General features: G+C 43.3%; 1 protein-coding gene and 1 non-coding gene across 2 annotated transcripts in view; both read left to right on the top strand.

Annotated features, from left to right (window-relative positions):
• LOC136866250 (heme transporter FLVCR2) overlaps window positions 1-19,551 on the top strand; it is a 191,550-nt gene that overhangs the window by 137,125 nt on the left and 34,874 nt on the right. The window contains exons 6-7 of the mRNA XM_067143046.2: window positions 6,377-6,480; window positions 19,155-19,265. Of these exons, the coding sequence (XP_066999147.2) occupies window positions 6,377-6,480; window positions 19,155-19,265 (215 nt within the window). The remainder of the gene's footprint in view (window positions 1-6,376; window positions 6,481-19,154; window positions 19,266-19,551) is intronic.
• LOC136867533 (small nucleolar RNA U3) lies at window positions 1,389-1,598 on the top strand. The gene has a single exon (XR_010859724.2). It is a non-coding gene; the product is annotated as a small nucleolar RNA U3 (small nucleolar RNA).

The raw sequence follows: 19,551 nt of genomic DNA, 5'->3' as shown, positions 1-19,551 counted from the left end.
CCCTAACCGCACGACCAACTCGCCCGGTACGCGGACTGTACATTTCTACCTCCAGTGTCTCACACGGATCACCCAGTTTATCCAATAATCCCAATTTTCACACAAAAAGTATAGTACGCAAACCTTTTCTTGAGCCCTAGTTCCCATTAAGCACTATGGAGCTCAGGGCTCAAGAAAAGGTTCGCGTACTATATACGTTGTAAGTTTTTCTTTAGTATAGATTAAATCTTTCCGGATAAACTAACACTGAGCATTTAATAAACAAGATGAAAATTAAACAATCGTAATTGCGAAGCAGTCTCATTACTCTGCTACTATCAGTTCACAAATAGCAGAAAACACAAGCAGACACCACTTCAAGAAATCTCAACTGCTCTACCAAAGAGGGAACGAGACTGCTTCATGAAGCTGCTTTGTGGACAAAGCAGAAGTACTTGAAGCTGCTTCGAGAAAAAAGCAGTTTATCCCATCCCTAGCCGATAGCCTCCGTGGCTCATGAGGCAGCCTCTCACCGCTGGGTTCCGTGGTTCAAATCCCCGTCACTCCATGTGAGATTTGTGCTGGACAAACCAGAGGCGGGATGGGTTTACTGCTACTAAACGTTTTCATTCCTTCCCTGAAGGGGGAGGCCGGCCTCTTAGACGGTTACGCCGACTCTCAGGCCGGGAGGACCAAGGACCAAGGGGAATGTTTTCGTTCCCCTCCCCGAAGGGGAGGGCCGGGCCACCTAGAAGGTAACGCCTTCTCTCTGGCCAGGAGATTTGGCGGGTTTGGAGGACTGATTGGGTTGGTGGGCGTGCCGGGAGATTTGTTACGGTGAAGGAGATGTGGGGAGAAGGTGAAGAGGGTGGGTGGCCGTGGCCTATACTACGAACTGTCCCGGCATTCGCCTTAGTGCAGGAGAATGGAAAACCACGGAAAACCATTCTCAGGACAGCCGACGGTTGGGGCCAGCCGTAAGGTCCAGCCCTGTCGCGTCTCCCGAATGAAGAGGCGTAGAGCCACGGTGGAGCAGATGGCAACAGGACATCCTGTTGCCATCTGTTGTGGGACACGTAAACTAGCTCGCGCTATCTCCTCCGTTCAAACAACGAGCATGGAGACGGGCCTTGTATCAGTACGTGTTACAGAGGAAATATGCAGTGACGTCACTGGTGAGCTGGCGAAGAATGATCCATGCATATTTAAGGTTACAATTGTTTTCAGTTGAAACAAGAGGTAATGGTTTTAAATTTGTTTGACGTAAAATGTATGATTATATTGATACATTGGCACATTACGACAAATTAATGGAACACAACGATAAAACTTTGCTGTGTATTGGGAAGCACTCGTGTAAAGGTAGCAGTTCCATCTCTGTTGGTCAGCACTTTGCCACGCTGAGAATTAAGACTATACTTCACAGGATCATTTCTGTAGTATGTCTTCACTCTCTACTTTATCTAAAGTGGAGTGGTTACAGCCATGAGGATGACTGAAAGCTCCTCTTCCTGAGCGTGAGGCTGACTAGAACTTGGTCCGTCCGAGTTCTAGTTATCGATGATCGTTCACCAGCATTCTTCGGAATGATGGATGGGAAGTGGTGCTGTCTGAGTGGTTGTAGTTATATTTAAAATAATAACTTAATGTAAGGATGGCTCAGGCGCTGCTGGCCATGGCTGGCACATGCTTGTAGAGGGGTTTGTGAAGATGCCTTTACTTCTCCGGACTCTGCTGAGCTTAAAGCCTCTTCCCGCACCCTTCGTCCCTACGAAACCGTTCACCAGCGCGCTGACCCCTTACATCTCTCTCTCTCTCACCTTCACTATATTCTGGGATGGAACTCGAGAGTCCGTGCCTTATCTTCAAACTGAAAACATTTACTAGCGAACTGCGTGCTAGAAGTCACCCAACTAAGTTTGATATTACCTAACAGTTGATGAGGATTTACAGTTTTACGATGAAATGTAATTTTCTTAGCGTCATTCAGTCCAGTTTTTGACCTCAAACATCGAGAGGAAAAAAAAACTTTTCGTTCTCTAGGGAGGACACCGTCCGGGAGCCAGCCGCTACTGCTGATTACGAGAAATCTTATTCATGTTACCTAAGGGGAATAAAGTGTGCATACGCAACATTAATCGAGTTAGAAGCCGCTTACTCTAACATATTTTGCTGTATGAATACTTACATCCACCTGTGTACCTACTGTCATTCTACAAGCCCACAAACGAGATCCTCTATGCTAAGCATACCCACTCACTGACCAGCTGGCTATACTAAGTCTTTCTTTGCCTCCACAAGCCTTACGTGAAATTCCCAACCTGCTGAAATTAGGAGTATGTTAACCTCTAGTGCCCAGGATAGGTCTCCATAGGAAATCAATTATTTTCATTCAGTATTTTATTTATGTGATTGTTCTATAAAGATTCTACGTGTAATTGAAAACTTTATGGTATGTATTGTTACTGATCTGTCACAGTGGGCATTAGCGGCAGAGATGTTTCTTGGTGACAGTAAAGTACTAAATTCCCAATGTTACATATATGTAACACGGGGCACTAGAGGGATAGATCGCACCGTAAGAAGAAATACAGGAAATGGCTTTTCAAAAATGCAAAACTTATATTAGAATAAAGCCGTGAATTAACATCAAATAGTTTTTAAAACCAACGTTTTACACCAAGTTAAAATCAATTAGTTATAAGAACCTAGTTGTAAGTTTAGTTGTAAGTAGTGTAACTTATATTTCAAATGTAGATGAATGTATGGTTGTACTTCAGGCTTCATAGCCAGAGTCCCTCCATGTAAAATAAGACATTTAATAAACAAATAATTAATTAATGTCTCTCCATAAGTGGAAGTCTCATTCCTGAATTCTTCAACTTTCTGACGGGCAATCGAACCCACGTCCTTCCGGATGAACCGAGCACGCCTTTACAGCCTCAGGTAGTTCTCACTTTGTGTCCTATGAGGATTTTTTCTATCCGAGGGGAAAATGCAGGTCTTTGAGGGTTGGTAGGTATCGTCACTGTTCGAGAGGGTGGAACAGTCTCATCCTTGCTTTAAAATTGATGGGCTTTGCCCGTCGATACACCACCACTACCGTCTCAAGATGCATTGCATAAGACTGAGCTGATAAGTTTGGTGCGATGACCTTTAAACCTTGTCACCGAAATACTACTTACATCATGATCAGTTAATCATTCTATTGAGAATGGTAAGAATCGCACTATAAACCGGGTAACACACGAAGAAAGCTCTATAGAGGCGGGACTGGCACCTCGCCAGCACAGCGGTGCCCTTTCTAAAACCACTTTGTCTACTAGGCCTTCTTAGCCGAAGTGGCTGTATCCGGTACCTTCCTACTTGGCAGCACAATTGACCATCAGATTATATCGTTTAACGAGTAACACAAAACTTAAATTGTCAGCTGTCGTGTAGGCATCGTAGCAGACACATAGTTTCCTTAGAGGTTACCTCAAGGATCTAATCATTGAAAAATATAAAAGAAATAATAGTATAGATACATTATGCGGCAAAACGAATAGGAATGAAATTACGAACATACTCTGAACATCAAACGGCACTGAATGCAGTGTTGCCAGCCCAACCAGTTGTAAAAGCAGGGAATCACATGATGAAAAATCAGTAGATAGTAGAATTTCCAGCTAATAGAAATTATAAGTTTGTACCCACACAAGAGCCTCCGTGGCTTAGACGGCAGCGCGCCGGCCTCTCACCGCTGGGTTCAGTGGTTCAAATCCCGGTCACTCCATGTGAGCTTTTTGGTGAACAAAGCGGAGGCGGGACAGGTTTTACTCCGAGTACTCCGGTTTTTCCTGTCGTCTTTCATTCTAGCAACACTCTCCATTATCATTTCATTTCAACTGTCAGTCATTAATCATTGCTCCAGAGGAGTGCGACAGGCCTAGGCAGCCGGCACAATTCCTATCATCGCCGCAAGATGGGGGCTTCATTCCTTCCATCCCTGACCCGGTCAATGGCTGGAAAACAGGTTGTAGGTTTTCATTTTCACTGTACTCATACAATACGATGTGAGAGGTACTTATTCATTTCAAACTGTTTAATTGGTAATACATTAGTAATTCATCATCATCATCATCATCATCATCTGTTTACCCTCCAGGTTCGGCTTTTCCCTCGGACTCAGCGAGGGATCCCACCTCTACCGCCTCAAGGGCAGTGTCCTGGAGCTTCAGACTCTTGGTCGGGGGATACAACTGGGGAGTATGACCAGTACCTCTCCCAGGCGGCCTCACCTGCTATGGTGAACAGGGGCCTTGTAGGCGGATGGGAAGATTGGAAGGGATAGGCAAGGAATAGGGAAGGAAGCGGCCGTGGCCTTAAGTTAGGTACCATTCCGGCATTTGCCTGGAGGAGAAGTGGGAAACCACGGAAAACCACTTCCAGGATGGCTGAGGTGGGAATCGAACCCACCTCTACTCAGTTGACCTCACGAGGCTGAGTGGACCCCGTTCCAGCCCTCCTACCACTTTTCAAATTTCGTGGCAGAGCCGGGAATCGAACCCGGACCTCCGGGGGTGGAGGCTAATCACGCTAACCACTACAGCACAGAACATTAGTAATTAAAAAGATAAAATTATAGATGGTTTCTCTTCGGATAATCACGACCGGTCCAAAGTAACTTAGTCTCCTTCGCTGGCATTCTTATCGTTGTTAGCCTTCTTCAGTATTGAATTCGTCATGTTGAATGAATGATCCTGAGATTTAGCAACAAGTGTCTTAGTATGTAACAGTCCACACAGCGTTTTTTTAAGATAGACTATTTCTTGTTTTTGTTTCAGTTAAATTGACTGACGAAAATACTCGCTCCACTGCAGCACGTGAACTCAAAAGACACAAAATACTTTGGACAAGACAGGGAACACTTGTTTGGAATCTCCATAGTATTCCCTCTGATATTATTATTATTATTATTATTATTATTATTATTATTATTATTATTATTATTATTATTATTATTATTATTATTATTCTTATTATTATTATTATTATTATTATTATTATTATTATTATTATTTATTCCTAAAATGGTTGAAGTTACAAAACCGACAAAGAATATCACACAGTATAAATTAAACAATCTAATTACAATACAGAATAAAAGATAAGCAGTAATTCTAATGATAATGTAGAGAAAATAATCCTTAATGACAAAGAAGAAGCAGATACAATACTTTAATTGATTTTATAATAATAATGCTATTTGCTTTAAAATCCACTAATTATTTTTACGGTTTTCGGAGACGTAAAGGTGTCAGAATTTTGTCCCGCAGGAGTTCTTTTACGTGCCAGTAAATCTACCGACACGAGGCTGACGTATTTGAGCACCTTCAAATACCACCGAATTGAGCCGGGATCGAACCTGCCAAGTTGGAGTCAGAAGGGCAGCGCGGCTTACTCCATCCAGGTTGCCTCCGTGTCAATTTCGATGTTCCGTTTTACTCTACCAGACGGAAAAGGAACGGAAATCAATTGGGCCACTTCTGGCTGAATTTCAATTACATTTATGCGGTAAACACCAAATGCGTCACCAGAGATCTTTTGTATGGCGTCATCGTACGACATGGATTGTCGAGTGGACTTTATCCGACTACGCCTACGTCTGTTGGGTTCAAATCTGCGTTCTAGGGATGCGGAGGCTGACACTCTAAAACTGATCCCCGGAAAGAGTCAAGGAACTTTATTCAGGCAAATATTAAGTTCTCGTTACCGAGTATAAAATTATAATTTTGCCTGGATACTTTAAGTACCTTTTCATACGATTTCGCAGTAAGCCTACTGAAAACCCCGTACAGCATTAAATGGATAATAAACTTTTTCAGTACCTAGCGAGTTGGCCGTGCGGTTAGGGGCGCGCAGCTGTAATTTTGCATTGGGGAGATAGTGGGTTCGAACTCCACTGTCGCTAGCCCTGAAGATGGTTTTCCGTGGTTTCCCATTTTCACACCAGGCAAATGCTGGGGCTGTACCTGAATTAAGGCCACGGCCGGACGTATTTGAGCACCGCTTCCTTCCCACTCCTAGACCTTTCTTGTCCCATCGTCGCCATAAAACCTATCCGTGTCGGTGCGACGTAAAGCCAATTGTAAATATAGGTATATATATTAAGCAATAACGATAAAAGTCTATAGTTTTGTACACCTGTTAAGACATATTTAATTGTAATCGGGTGGCGTGTTTTATTTACGTGGGTTTCAAGACCCAAAATATGTATTTTTTGGTGTCGATTAAAATATCTAAAGGCATGTGTTATTCTTAGATATCAGTTGTTCTTAGGTTAGATTTGGTAAGTATATCAGTTACGTTTGGCAGGCTGTTACGACTGTTGATAATTCTGAACTTTCCTCCTCAGAACGCCGAGGTGTTCGCTGGCCGCGTGGGACTGATCTTCGTACTGAGCGGCATGGCGGGCTCTGTAGTGTGTGGTATAATCCTGGATAGGACCCACTGGTTCAAGTGAGTAAACATATTCTGTATTCTACATATCCACGGCCTTTTGTAGGAAAGTTGTCGGGCTTGAAAAATCCGACATTTTATCTTCCCAGAATAACATCGGTTGGTACCTTTTGTCTTAAAAATGAGATAGATTAGCATACATTTTCTTAATCACTCTTTATGCGTACTCAGAATATTTTAATTCAGGAATAAGTTTTATATTTCATTTCTCTTTCGTAGATTCGACAGGGTGTTTTCTTCTTCATCTGTTTACACTCCAGGTTCGGTTTTTTTCCTCGGACTCAGCGAGGGATCCCACCTCTACCGCCGCAAGGGCAGTATCCTGGAGCTTCAGACTCTGGGTCGGGGGATACAACTGGGGAGGATGACCAGTACCTCGCCCAGGCGGCCTGACCTGCTATGCTGAACAGGGTCCTTGCGGGGGGATGAGAATATTGGAGGGGATGGACAAGGAAGAGGGAAGGAAGCGGCCGTGGCCTTAAGTTAGGTACCATCCCGGCATTTGCCTGGAGGAGAAGTGGGAAACCTTGGAAAGCCACTTCCAGGATGGCTGAGGTGGGAATCGAACCCACCTCTACTCAGTTGACAGGGTGTTTTCTGGAAGAACTAAAATAGTTAGTTTCCGCAACTGGTTTCGGTTTTAAAGAGGAAATCTACATGGCTAGGTTTGCCTCTGTTCTTACAAGGCTTCACCAGACTTGCCCTATGACAATGATGATCGGGGATCTGATGAAGCCTAGCTTTAATTTGAATTATAAATTCACAGTGGTGATACCCACAAGGGAGGAGTGGGCCGCGGACGCTGGGGCCCGTCTTAAGTCTGGGGGCTGTACATGGTACACAGATGGCTCGCGGACGGAGGCGGGCACGGGCGCCGGGGTCTGTGGGCCTAAGACAGGGCTCTCCCTTCCTATGGGTAAATATGCTACTGTTTTCCAGGCTGAAGTATACGCAATACTAGCCTGTGCTGTATATATATGGAATATGCCTGGACACAGAAGACACATCACTATATGTAGTGATAGCCAGGCAGCGCTAAAAGCACTATGTGCAGTTAAAACAACATCAAAACTGGTATGGGAATGCCAAAGGATGTTAGATCAGCTGTGTGAGCTTAGCTCAGTTACCTTATTATGGGTTCCTGGGCACACAGGAATCAGTGGAAATGAAGAAGCTGACAAACTAGCGAAACAGGGCTCAATGGGTTCCTTCACAGGACCAGAGCCCTTCCTGGGAGTGCCACTCCGAAGTGTGAGACTGGCAATATCCCAATGGATAAACCAGTCTCACCTAGATATTTGGAAGAGGTTAACCATAGCAAGACAGGCACGTGAACTTATCAAAGGGCCTAGTCAAAGCTATAAAAAGGTCCTAATGAATTTGAATAGGACCAGAATGAGAATGGTAGTTGGACTGTTAACAGGCCACAATACCTTACAGAGACACCTACACATCATGAAAATCACCCAGGATCCGATGTGTAGAAGATGCGGTAAGGAGGAGGAGACCTCCGCGCATGTGTTATGTCAGTGCGAAGCTCTTGCAAGCACCAGACATCGATACCTTGGCTCACACTTTGTGAGCCTGGAAGACATCAGGAATGCCAAAATCCGGACACTGGTATCCTTTATAGGAGCACTAGGGGTGGACTAGGCAAACCTGTTTAAAGGGCACAAAGGGTCTTCATAGACCTACGTGTGGAGCTCTGCGAAGACAGGACTCACCCATTTCTTATCTATCTATCTATCTATGGCTAGGTTTGATTGAAATTAAACTTTTTTTCTTTGATACATTTCATTCGATAAAGCTAGTTTTCAAAAGCGTGCTGCACACAGTAGAATCAAAATCCCAGCAGCCTGTCATTGTGGAAGGGTATAATCAGTGATTATATGAAAAGTGCTCGGTTGTATTTCTGCTCAAATGGAAGGTTATGAATGAAAAAAATGAAAATCCACAGCCTGTTTCCAGTCATTTGACCGGGTCAGGAATGGAATGAATGAAGCCCTCCATCTAGCGGCGAGGATAGGAATTGTGCCGGCTGCCGAAGCCTGTCGCACTCCTCTGGGGCAATGATTAATGAATGTTTAATGAAATGAAATGATATTGGAGAGTGTTGCTTGAATGAAACATGACAGGGTAACCGGAGTGCCCGGAGAAAAACCTGGCCCGCCTCCGCTTTGTCTAGCAAAAATCTCACACGTAGTGACCGGAATTTGAACCACGGAACCCAGCGATGAGAGGCCGTCGCGCTGCCGCCTGAGTCGCGGAGGCTCTCGAAGGTTGTGAATATTTCGCTTAAATGCAATGTTGCCTGCGTGTTTTGCCATATTCCGGTTCTGCAGCGCACATGCATATATTGTTACTGTTAACACTCAAAAATAGTTCACAAAGCTGATGACTAACTTATCAATCAATCAATCAATCAATCAATCAATCGATGATCTGCGTCTTACGGAGCATTCTAACGATAGTGTTACGGGACGTTGGAAAGTAGGGACAGCGACGTGACAAGTGTCACTGAGCATTCATGTGCGACCCTGGATGATAAGCACCTCGAAGTAGAGAATAGTTTAAATCAGGTGAGCTGATAACTTTCATATCTAACGTTTGTTTATGTTGATGAATAGCTTATCGCATGTATACTCATGATCATAAAACCCAGAACACCTTGAAAAACTAGAGATAGCAAGTTCATATTCACAGGGCATGTGCTTTAGTATGTTCTGCAGAAATGATTAGCATTTGAACCATGTCGGCCCTCAGGTTCAAGGTCCACATCAACATCTCGGCGCACCACCACCGACTGGTAAAATGTGTCTGCGGCTTTCGTTGTCGCTAATGGATCAGTGTGACTTGAGCAGACGTGCAGGATGCTTTGCGGACGTATGCGAGAATCGTACCGTCAAATGAGTGAGTTTGAAATAGGGCGCATTATTGGAGTGAGAGAACGTGATACATCCATCCGGGAAATTGCTGCTCGTGTGGGATGAAGTGCGTGGGCAGTGCAACGGGTGTGTACAGAATGGTTCACAGAAGGTCGTAGAACACGACGAGACTGGTCTGGTTGCACCACCCAGACCACCCCCCGAGAAGATAGACACCTCATTCGAATGGCATTGCAGGACAGATCTGCGTCCTCCTCGCCTCAGGCGCAACAGTAGAACAGTGTAACACATCGTACACTATCAGGAGTGACAGTCCGTAGCCGTTTATTATGTTTTGGGTTACCGGCGTGTTGTCCTCTTCTCCACGTACCTTTGACTAATGTGCATAAACATGCTATACAGTAATGGTATATGGAACGACGTCACTGGGGACAGGAATGTCAGCAGATAGTGTTTTCGGACGAAGAATCTAGGTTCTGTTTGTTTAAAAATGATGGCCGCAGACAGGGGGAGAGGCATCACAATAACTGCATTCGCACAAGACATACAGCGCCAGTTGAAGGCCTTATGGTGTGGGGTGTTATTGGGTACAACCACAAATCACAGTTATTGCGTGTCCACGGCACTGTGATCAGTTTGACCTAAGTGAATGTCAACCTGCGACCCGTAGCCATACCCTTTCTGCACGACACCCCAGACGCCATATTTCAGCAGGGCAATGCGCAATCACATGTTGCTGCACGAATACGAGCCTTCTTGTTGTCACAAGATGTCAACTGTTGTCCTGGCCCGCCCGATTACCGGACTTGCCGCCAATCGAAAATGTGTGGGATATGATGAAACGACGGGTGCGGCGCTGTGACCCAATACCAACCACCAAAGATGAACTGTGGAACCAGGTGAATGCAGCATGCATGGCTATACCCCAGGACGCCATTCGCGCTTATACGCGTCGATGCCATCACGCATGGAACAAGTTATCAGTGCCTAATAGGCAACAGGACACATGCTGAACCTCGGTGACTGAAATGCTAATCGTTTCTGCAGAACATACTAATGAACATGTCCTGTGAATATGACCTTCCTATCTCTCGTTTTTTATGAACATCTATATATATATAAAATAATATGTCCTGACTGACTGACTGACTGACTGACTGATTCATCACCTCCGAGTAAAACCTACTGGACATAACGAAATGAAATTTCGGGGTTATACGAGTATTACAATGTAGGTGCTCATTAAGGGAAGATTTTTGGATATTCCGTCGCCAAAGGGATGAAAAGGGATTAAAATGAGTGTATCTATATCTCAAAAACTTAACCGTTTAAAGACGTGAAAATTGGTATTTGGATTAAAAATAAAGGAACACGTATTTTTTGTGTTCGGGAAATCCTCTTAAGGGGTGAAAAAGGGTGAAGAATGGGTTGAATACCTAATATGAGGATACGTATATCTCAAAAACTGAAGATGTTGCAGTCATGAAAATCGGTATTTGTAATCTCCCTTAAAAATAAGGAAACACGAAATTTTTGTTTTTGGAAAGTCTGCTTAAGGGGGTGAATTTTTAAAATGAATATATCTACAGTATATCTCAAAAATGTAACATGTTACACACGTGAAAATTGGTATTTGGAATCTCCTGTACAAGCAAAGCAACGTGCATAATTTCTTTTCTGAAAATCCAGTTAAGGGGAAGTGTTAAAGGGGGTGAATTTTAAAATGGGCATGTCTACACTATATCTCAAAAACTTAACATACTGTAGACGTGAACATTGGTATTTTTAATCTTTTAAAACTAAATAAACGCACACTTTTCTTTTGCTTTTGGAAAAACACAGGGGGTGGGGTAAATGACTGAAAAAGGCGGTCGAAATATTTTATTAGTATACTGGTACCTCCAAAACTAAGGATGTTACAGATATGAAAATTTATATTTGGAATCTTCTTTAAAAATAAAGAAACACGTATTTTTTGTTTTCCAAAAAATCCACTTAAGGGGGGTGGGGTGGGTGAAAGAAAATGTTGAATTCATTTTATGAGTATACTTATAGGCTATATCAAATACTGAAAAACCGGGCGAGTTGGCCGTGCGGTTAGGGGTGCACAGCTGTGATTTGCATCCGGGAGATAGTAGTTTCGAAACTCACTGTCGGTAGCCCTGAAGATGGTTTTCCGTAGTTTCCCCATTTTCACACCAGGTAAATGCTGGGGCTGTACCTTAATTACGGCCACGGTTGCTTCCTTCACATTCCTAGACTTTTTCTATCCCATCGTCGCCATAAGACCTGTCTGTGCCGGTGCAACGTAAAGCAAGTTCTAAAATAAAATACTGAAGATGTTACAGACATGAAAATTTGTATCTGGAATCTCTTTTAAAAATAAAGAAACACGTATTCTTTCGTTTTCGAAAATCCAATTAAAGAGGGAGGTAAATGAATTGAAAAATGAGTTGAATTCTTTGTATGAGGATACTTATATCTCAAGAAAAAATGATGTTACGAACGTGAAAATTGGTATTTGGAATCTCCTTTTAAAATAAAGAAACACGTATTTTGTACGGGGGGGGGGGGGGAATCAACTTAAGGGGGTATAAAAGGAGTTACATTCTTTTTATGAGGATACAAATAAGAGGTGGACTTAAAACAATACACTCCTAAGGGGTTTTGACTAGGGGGAGAGGAATGATGACAAAATAGGCCTATGCATTTATGTGAAACCGTTTGAATTACGAAGTTAAAATTTCAAATGATATCGTAGCTGGTAAATAACAGAATGTTTGAAACAAATTTAACCCCTTTAGAGAGTTAAATGGGGGTTACGATCTGAAAACACATATATCCATTCCTTGCTCCGTAACGGTTTAAAGTACGAAGACAAAATTCCACATAGCGGTGTATATTTTAAATCCTAGGTGTGAAATAGGAAATACTTTATAACGTTACACCCCTAAAGTGTTAAATGAGGTTAGCTCCGTAAACTAAATTATTCATCCCTCAAAAACCGTTTGACGTACTAAGTTGTAATTTTACGAGAAGGGTCTCTTTTTTATGCCCCAGGTGTAAAACATCGTATACTTCAAAATATTTCTCCCCTAATGGGTTTAGATGGTGGTTGACTCTCAAAACCACAATATCCTTTCCTCCGAAACCGTTTCAAGCACGACATTATTTGTTATGAAGGGTGGTTTTGAAGCCCATGATGTTAATAAATATTTAAAAACATTCAACCCTTCAAGAAGTATTCATTCCTCCATTACTGTGCGACGTACAAGATCAAGATTTCACAAGCTAGTTGCTGTTACATCCTGGATGTTAAATAAAATAGGGTGTAAAACATTAAAATTCTTCCGTATGGGGTCCAAATGAGTATTGGATCAGAAAATAAATAATAATTGCCCCAAAAACTGTTTGACGTACGAATTGAGGGCGTATTTTACAGGCTCAGCTGACAGGGGACTCTCCATAGTGAAAACTTTGAATAATAACTTTCAGTTTAAAATGGTAGCAACGCACGGGTATCTTGCTAGTTAGTGTATATGTAGATTGCCATTCAATATACATACTGCTATGAAACTGAGGTGTCTGTTTATTTATTTGTTTGATTTTAGTCATTGAGCATCTTCACCAACTCACATTTTTACCCATTTTAACTAAAATGCTTAATTTGATTATAGACAAAGAAAGAGCTAGTGAAGTAAACACTCTCAAACTAAAAAGAACTGTAGGCTACTCGAAGGAACTGGGAGATCTTCATAATAAGGGATAGGAGTTCGCGACCGAAATACAAAGCCAGGAGGATCATATACCAGCACAGGAGTACAGAACAATGCAACTGGAAAGAACCGAAGACTCTGGAGGAAATCGTGTTTGACGAAGAATGATCAGACGGAAACAGTTTTCTTTTAAAGGACGATATTTCAGGAGCAAGAATTACTTTCCTGAGCGGTGAATAAGAAAGGGAGACCTTACAGTTTTAAGACAAATTTTTCGTGGACGGAACGTTCAAAAATTCAAGCAAACGGTTCTGCCAAATTTACACAATTCTCCCCCATTTTCAGAGCAGCAATGAGGAGACGAACATACATGCGATCATGTTTGTTTTGTTGTTAAATAAAAAGAAAGATACCATAGACCTACTTACGAAAGACTCTTTCGGGACATTTTAGAAGCTGTGCCGGGATGAAGCCTAAGATAGTCAATGTAGATATTGAAGTTGAGGCAATTTCCGATCTCAAAGAAGTCCTTATTTTCATCGCAGGAATGGCTGTTACTTCCATATGAATAAATGCTGATGGCGGAAGGTCTAAGAGTTTGGTTTAACAAGAGAATACCAAGAAAACGAAGAAATTCGTCATTGTATTCAAATGTGCCCAGCGTTGGCTTTCCTCAAAACTGAAGACATAATAGATGGTTGGTTAAAGATCCAATCACAGGCTCCCGTCAACGCAAAGCTATTTAAAAAATGATTTTCTCGAGAGTTGGCTGGAAAACGAAGATATCCCTGTCGAAATTTGGACATGGTGCAAGAGATGACACCGAACCACGAATGCTCTTGAAGGATGGCATAATCGCGTAAACAAACTACTAGGAGGACCGAATCCCAGAATGACAGGAGTGGTGTTTCGCTTGAAGAAAGAAGCGGAAAATTCAGCCTTCGTGTAGATGAGGTCTCAGTTAAATGTTGATGGAAAGAAAAGAAAAACAGCATACCGAAGGTTGGATGAAAGAACTAATAATAATGGCGTGTGACCTACGGGGAGGTCCGGTGCAGAGCTTTCGAGTTGACGCCGTATGGGCGACCTACGCGTCTGTGAGGATGGGACACTATATATGACGAATTCTGATGCTGAAGACGGCACACACACACATACACACAGCCCACGAGCCATTGGAATTAACCAATAACTGCTACATTCCCCGACCCGGCCAGGGATCGAAGCCGAGACACCCTGGACCAAAGGCCAGCACGTTAAACATGTAGCCATGGAGCCGGACGATAAAAGAACTGACAGCACAGTAAAGAGGTACGAAGATACAGGCAATATTATAGCGTGTGTCAGATCGATCGCTTTGTTACAAAATAAGGAACAAACACGATGAAACGTATTCCCATTCATGTCGTATAACGTAATGCTTGAGCCGAATGCACTGAGTGTTTTGTATATAAAATGTAACTAAATGACTTTGAGAAAAATCTTTCTAGTAACAAAATAATGGCAAAGTTTTAAATATTCCAATTACTTAGCTGGTCCAAAGCCTCGGACAAGTGTGATGGGAATTTAAAAAATGGGCATCTACAGGCAATCGAGCGGGTCAGGAATGAAGCCCTTAACTTCATAAATGTCGTAAGCTAAACGACGGAAGTGTATGCTGGACAACGCGTGAGCGGACTTTTCACTGAGCTGATGTTTTGCTGAGTGGAATTTTCGGGGACGACGTGTGAGCGGACATTTCACTGAGCTGATGTTTTGCTGAGTGGAATTTTCGGGGACGACGTGTGAGCGCACATTTTACTGAGATGATGTTTTGCTGAGTGGAACTTTCGGGGACAACGTGTGAGCGGATATTTTACTGAGCTGATGTTTTGCTGAGTGGAATTTTCGGGGACGACGTGTGAGCGGATATTTCACTGAGCTGATATTTTGCTGAGTGGAATTTTCGGGGACGACGTGTGAGCGGACATTTCACTGAGCTGATGTTTTGCTGAGTGGAATTTTCGGGGACGACGTGTGAGCGGACATTTCACTGAGCTGATGTTTTGCTGAGTGGAATTTTCGGGGACGACGTGTGAGCGGACATTTCACTGAGCTGATGTTTTCCTGAGTGGAATTTTCGGGGACGACGTGTGAGCGGACATTTCACTGAGCTGATGTTTTGCTGAGTGGAATTTTCGGGGACGACGTGTGAGCGGACATTTCACTGAGCTGATGTTTTGCTGAGTGGAATTTTCGGGGACGACGTGTGAGCGGACATTTCACTGAGCTGATGTTTTGCTGAGTGGAATTTTCGGGGACGACGTGTGAGCGGACATTTCACTGAGCTGATGTTTTCCTGAGTGGAATTTTCGGGGACGACGTGTGAGCGGACATTTCACTGAGCTGATGTTTTGCTGAGTGGAATTTTCGGGGACGACGTGTGAGCGGACATTTCACTGAGCTGATGTTTTCCTGAGTGGAATTTTCGGGGACGACGTGTGAGCGGACATTTCACTGAGCTGATGTTTTGCTGAGTGGAATTTTCGGGGACGACGTGTGAGCGGACATTTCACTGAGCTGATGTTTTGCTGAGTGGAATTTTCGGGGACGACGTGTAAGCGGACATTTCACTGAGCTGATGTTTTGCTGAGTGGAATTTTCGGGGACGACGTGTGAGCGGACATTTCACTGAGCTGATGTTTTCCTGAGTGGAATTTTCGGGGACGACGTGTGAGCGGACATTTCACTGAGCTGATGTTTTGCTGAGTGGAATTTTCGGGGACGACGTGTGAGCGGACATTTCACTGAGCTGATGTTTTCCTGAGTGGAATTTTCGGGGACGACGTGTGAGCGGACATTTCACTGAGCTGATGTTTTGCTGAGTGGAATTTTCGGGGACGACGTGTGAGCGGACATTTCACTGAGCTGATGTTTTCCTGAGTGGAATTTTCGGGGACGACGTGTGAGCGGACATTTCACTGAGCTGATGTTTTGCTGAGTGGAATTTTCGGGGACGACGTGTGAGCGGACATTTCAATGAGCTGATGTTTTGCTGAGTGGAATTTTCGGGGACGACGTGTGAGCGCACATTTTACTGAGATGATGTTTTGCTGAGTGGAACTTTCGGGGACAACGTGTGAGCGGATATTTTACTGAGCTGATGTTTTGCTGAGTGGAATTTTCGGGGACGACGTGTGAGCGGACATTTCACTGAGCTGATGTTTTGCTGAGTGGAATTTTCGGGGACGACGTGTGAGCGGACTTTTCACTGAGCTGATGTTTTGCTGAGTGGAATTTTCGGGGACGACGTGTGAGCGGACTTTTCACTGAGCTGATGTTCTGCTGAGTGGAATTTTCGGGGACGACGTGTGAGCGGATATTTCACTGAGCTGATATTTTGCTGAGTGGAATTTTCGGGGACGACGTGTGAGCGGACATTTCACTGAGCTGATGTTTTGCTGAGTGGAATTTTCGGGGACGACGTGTGAGCGGACATTTCACTGAGCTGATGTTTTGCTGAGTGGAATTTTCGGGGACGACGTGTGAGCGGACATTTCACTGAGCTGATGTTTTCCTGAGTGGAATTTTCGGGGACGACGTGTGAGCGGACATTTCACTGAGCTGATGTTTTGCTGAGTGGAATTTTCGGGGACGACGTGTGAGCGGACATTTCACTGAGCTGATGTTTTGCTGAGTGGAATTTTCGGGGACGACGTGTAAGCGGACATTTCACTGAGCTGATGTTTTGCTGAGTGGAACTTTCGGGACATGTGAGTAGTTATTTCACTGAGGGGTCGTCACTCTACAATTTTACCCCAACGAGTTCGCGAGTCCATGGGTTCTTTTCGCCTATGTTTCGGCAAATTCTTCTGAGTGTTATCCGTTGTTTAGCAGTAATAATTATCAGCTGTAGGTGTCTGTGTTATGTAGGGAAATCGAATGGACACATTCCAATCAAACTACGAATTCAGGAATAGAATTTGTATGATGTCTACTCCTGAGGTTACTGAATAACTAAGGGTTTTGCAAGGATATTAGAACAGTTTTCTTCTTTAAAATTCGTCCCGGTTGCTGTTTGAGTCATCAGTCCATAGACTGGTTTGATACAGCCCTCCATGCCACCCTATCCTGTGCTAACCTTTTTATTTCTACGTAACTACTACATCTGCTCTAATCTGCTTGTCATATTCATACCTTGGTCTACCCCTACTGTTCTTATCACCTACACTTCCCTCAAAAACCAACTGTCAATCAGTACTGATCTGCATTTAGGGCAGTCGCCCAGGTGGCAGATTCCCTATTTGTTGTTTTCCTAGCCTTTTCCTAAATGATTTCAAAGAAATTGGATATTTATTGAACATCCCTCTTGGTAAGTTAATCCAATCCCTAACTGTACACTGGGTTATTTAAGGTGTGTCCTATCATTCTATCTCTTCTTCTGCTCAAATTTAGGCAAATCGATCTCCTCTCACCAATTCGATTATTTCTTCATTCGTGATTCTCTCTACCTATGTCACCTTCAGCATTCTTCTGTAACACCACATTTCGAAAGCTTCTATTCCCTTTCTTTCTGACCTAGTTATCGTCCATGTTTCACTTCCATAAAGTGCCACGCTCCAGACAAAAGTCTTCAAAAACATCTTCCTAATTCCTATATCATTGTTCGAGGTCAAATAGTTTCTTTTCTTAAGAAAGGCCTACCTTGGTTGTGCTAGTCTGCACTGTATGTCCCGGTATGAGTTTCATATTTTTGACATTACCCTGTTCGTAATGCAGTAGAATACGTTCCTGCCTTTTAAGCTTGTTGCATTTTCATGGCAGACTCTTACCCACTGTGGTGGGAACGCACTGCTAGTTGTATAATAGAAGAGATATTGAAAAGACTAAGCAACAGTAGCTATATTCGTTTCCAATGGGAAAAGAAAAGAAACAATGCATGTTTTGAAATAAATCTTCTTTCTAGACAGTGGAATTTTTACTTATTTTAACATTTGGGGAATATTGTTAATATATTGAGTCTTCTGCATAAAGGAACCGTGAACTTTTAAATGGTTTGTTGACAATAAACATTGTAATACCCTTCATAAATCATTCGGTTAAATATAGATCTTGCTTTGCTGTCTCCCAGGTTCACATCTCGATTACTATTCAGACAGGTTTCCAGTGGGATCTAAGGGCTCTCCTGTTACTCATAGTTTGATAATACTTTCTTCTTCGTCCTCGAGGTCTACGATAAAATTACGAATAAAAGGTCGGCTGTTTAATTGAACTAATTTAATCTAGGATGACCCAATCAGTACACATACACAATTATACCCAACAATGAATGATGATATTTTACTAATTACTAACAATTTACAGAAGGCTCTCGTCTTCACAGCGGGTCTTCGGCTGGCAGTCTTTAGCTGGAACGGGTGATCTTTCGTGATCTTGACAGACAGGTTTCACTTTTCACATCGCTGCCATGTAGTCAGGTTCGACGCAAGTCCATTGACTATCACAATGCACAACTGCTCTACACTGGGCTCGACTTCAGACAAGACCACTAACTCGCACAAACTACTCACGTGACCGCCTAAGCACTGAATTCTCAGCTCACGATTCGTAACTGACTATTCAGCACACAACGCAACGCAACGCAACGCAACGCAACGCAACGCAACGCAATGACAACAGCACTCCGTTCGCGCGAGCCTGCTTTCATGTATCTGGCGATGAAGTTCTAATACCTTCGGGGTATGGCCAAAATAGAAGCGTGCTAGTTTCGCCTTCCAGAAAATTCACGGAGACACCAGACGAAAGGGACAGTAGAAGCAGAGGTTGCCACGTGCCCGCAAGCCGGCCGTTAGCTCCAAAGTCTGACTTATCCTTTCCAGGAGCTACCGAACGGGGCCTCAAGGTAGTTGACAGTCGCATTACCAGGTGACAATAGGCTCAGAGAGCCGTTACGTGTCCGTTCCTTAACACTGGCTGATCTGTTCTGGGACCATGTTAAGTCGCTTATTATGAATGTTACATGTAAACTTGCCATGTAAATGTTGTCGTACCGGTATGGCTTAACAGTGACTAAAATGCTGATCTTTATTTCCAGAGAGACGTCCGTGGTGCTGTATGTAGTCTCGACGCTCTCCATGCTGGCACTCACCTTCATCCTCTCCTACCGATCACAGATGCTGGTGTATGGAGTGAGCGTCATTCTGGGGTAAGAAAACACTTAGGATTTTCTCCTTTTCACTGATAAAGGACATGAATTCAGAATCAAGAGTCCTTATTTTCTGCCTGCTGATTTTGGTGTCAGTCTTAAGAAAAGTTGCAATACCAACTTATGCACTATACTTGTTAACAAACGATACATCAAGCTATCTAGGTCCACATCACCTACTGAGGTACAGAGAATGCATTGTTGCCATTTTTCCTTATAGTCTTCTGTTATCATGCGGTTGTTAACCAGAAATCTAAATGCAAGGTCTGTCTAGGGAGGTCAAGTC

The sequence above is a fragment of the Anabrus simplex genome, chromosome 3 (assembly GCF_040414725.1).
Source record: "Anabrus simplex isolate iqAnaSimp1 chromosome 3, ASM4041472v1, whole genome shotgun sequence".
Taxonomy (NCBI): domain Eukaryota; kingdom Metazoa; phylum Arthropoda; class Insecta; order Orthoptera; family Tettigoniidae; genus Anabrus; species Anabrus simplex.
Note: the sequence above shows the minus strand (reverse complement) of the source record. Positions and strands in the feature narration are given on the sequence as shown.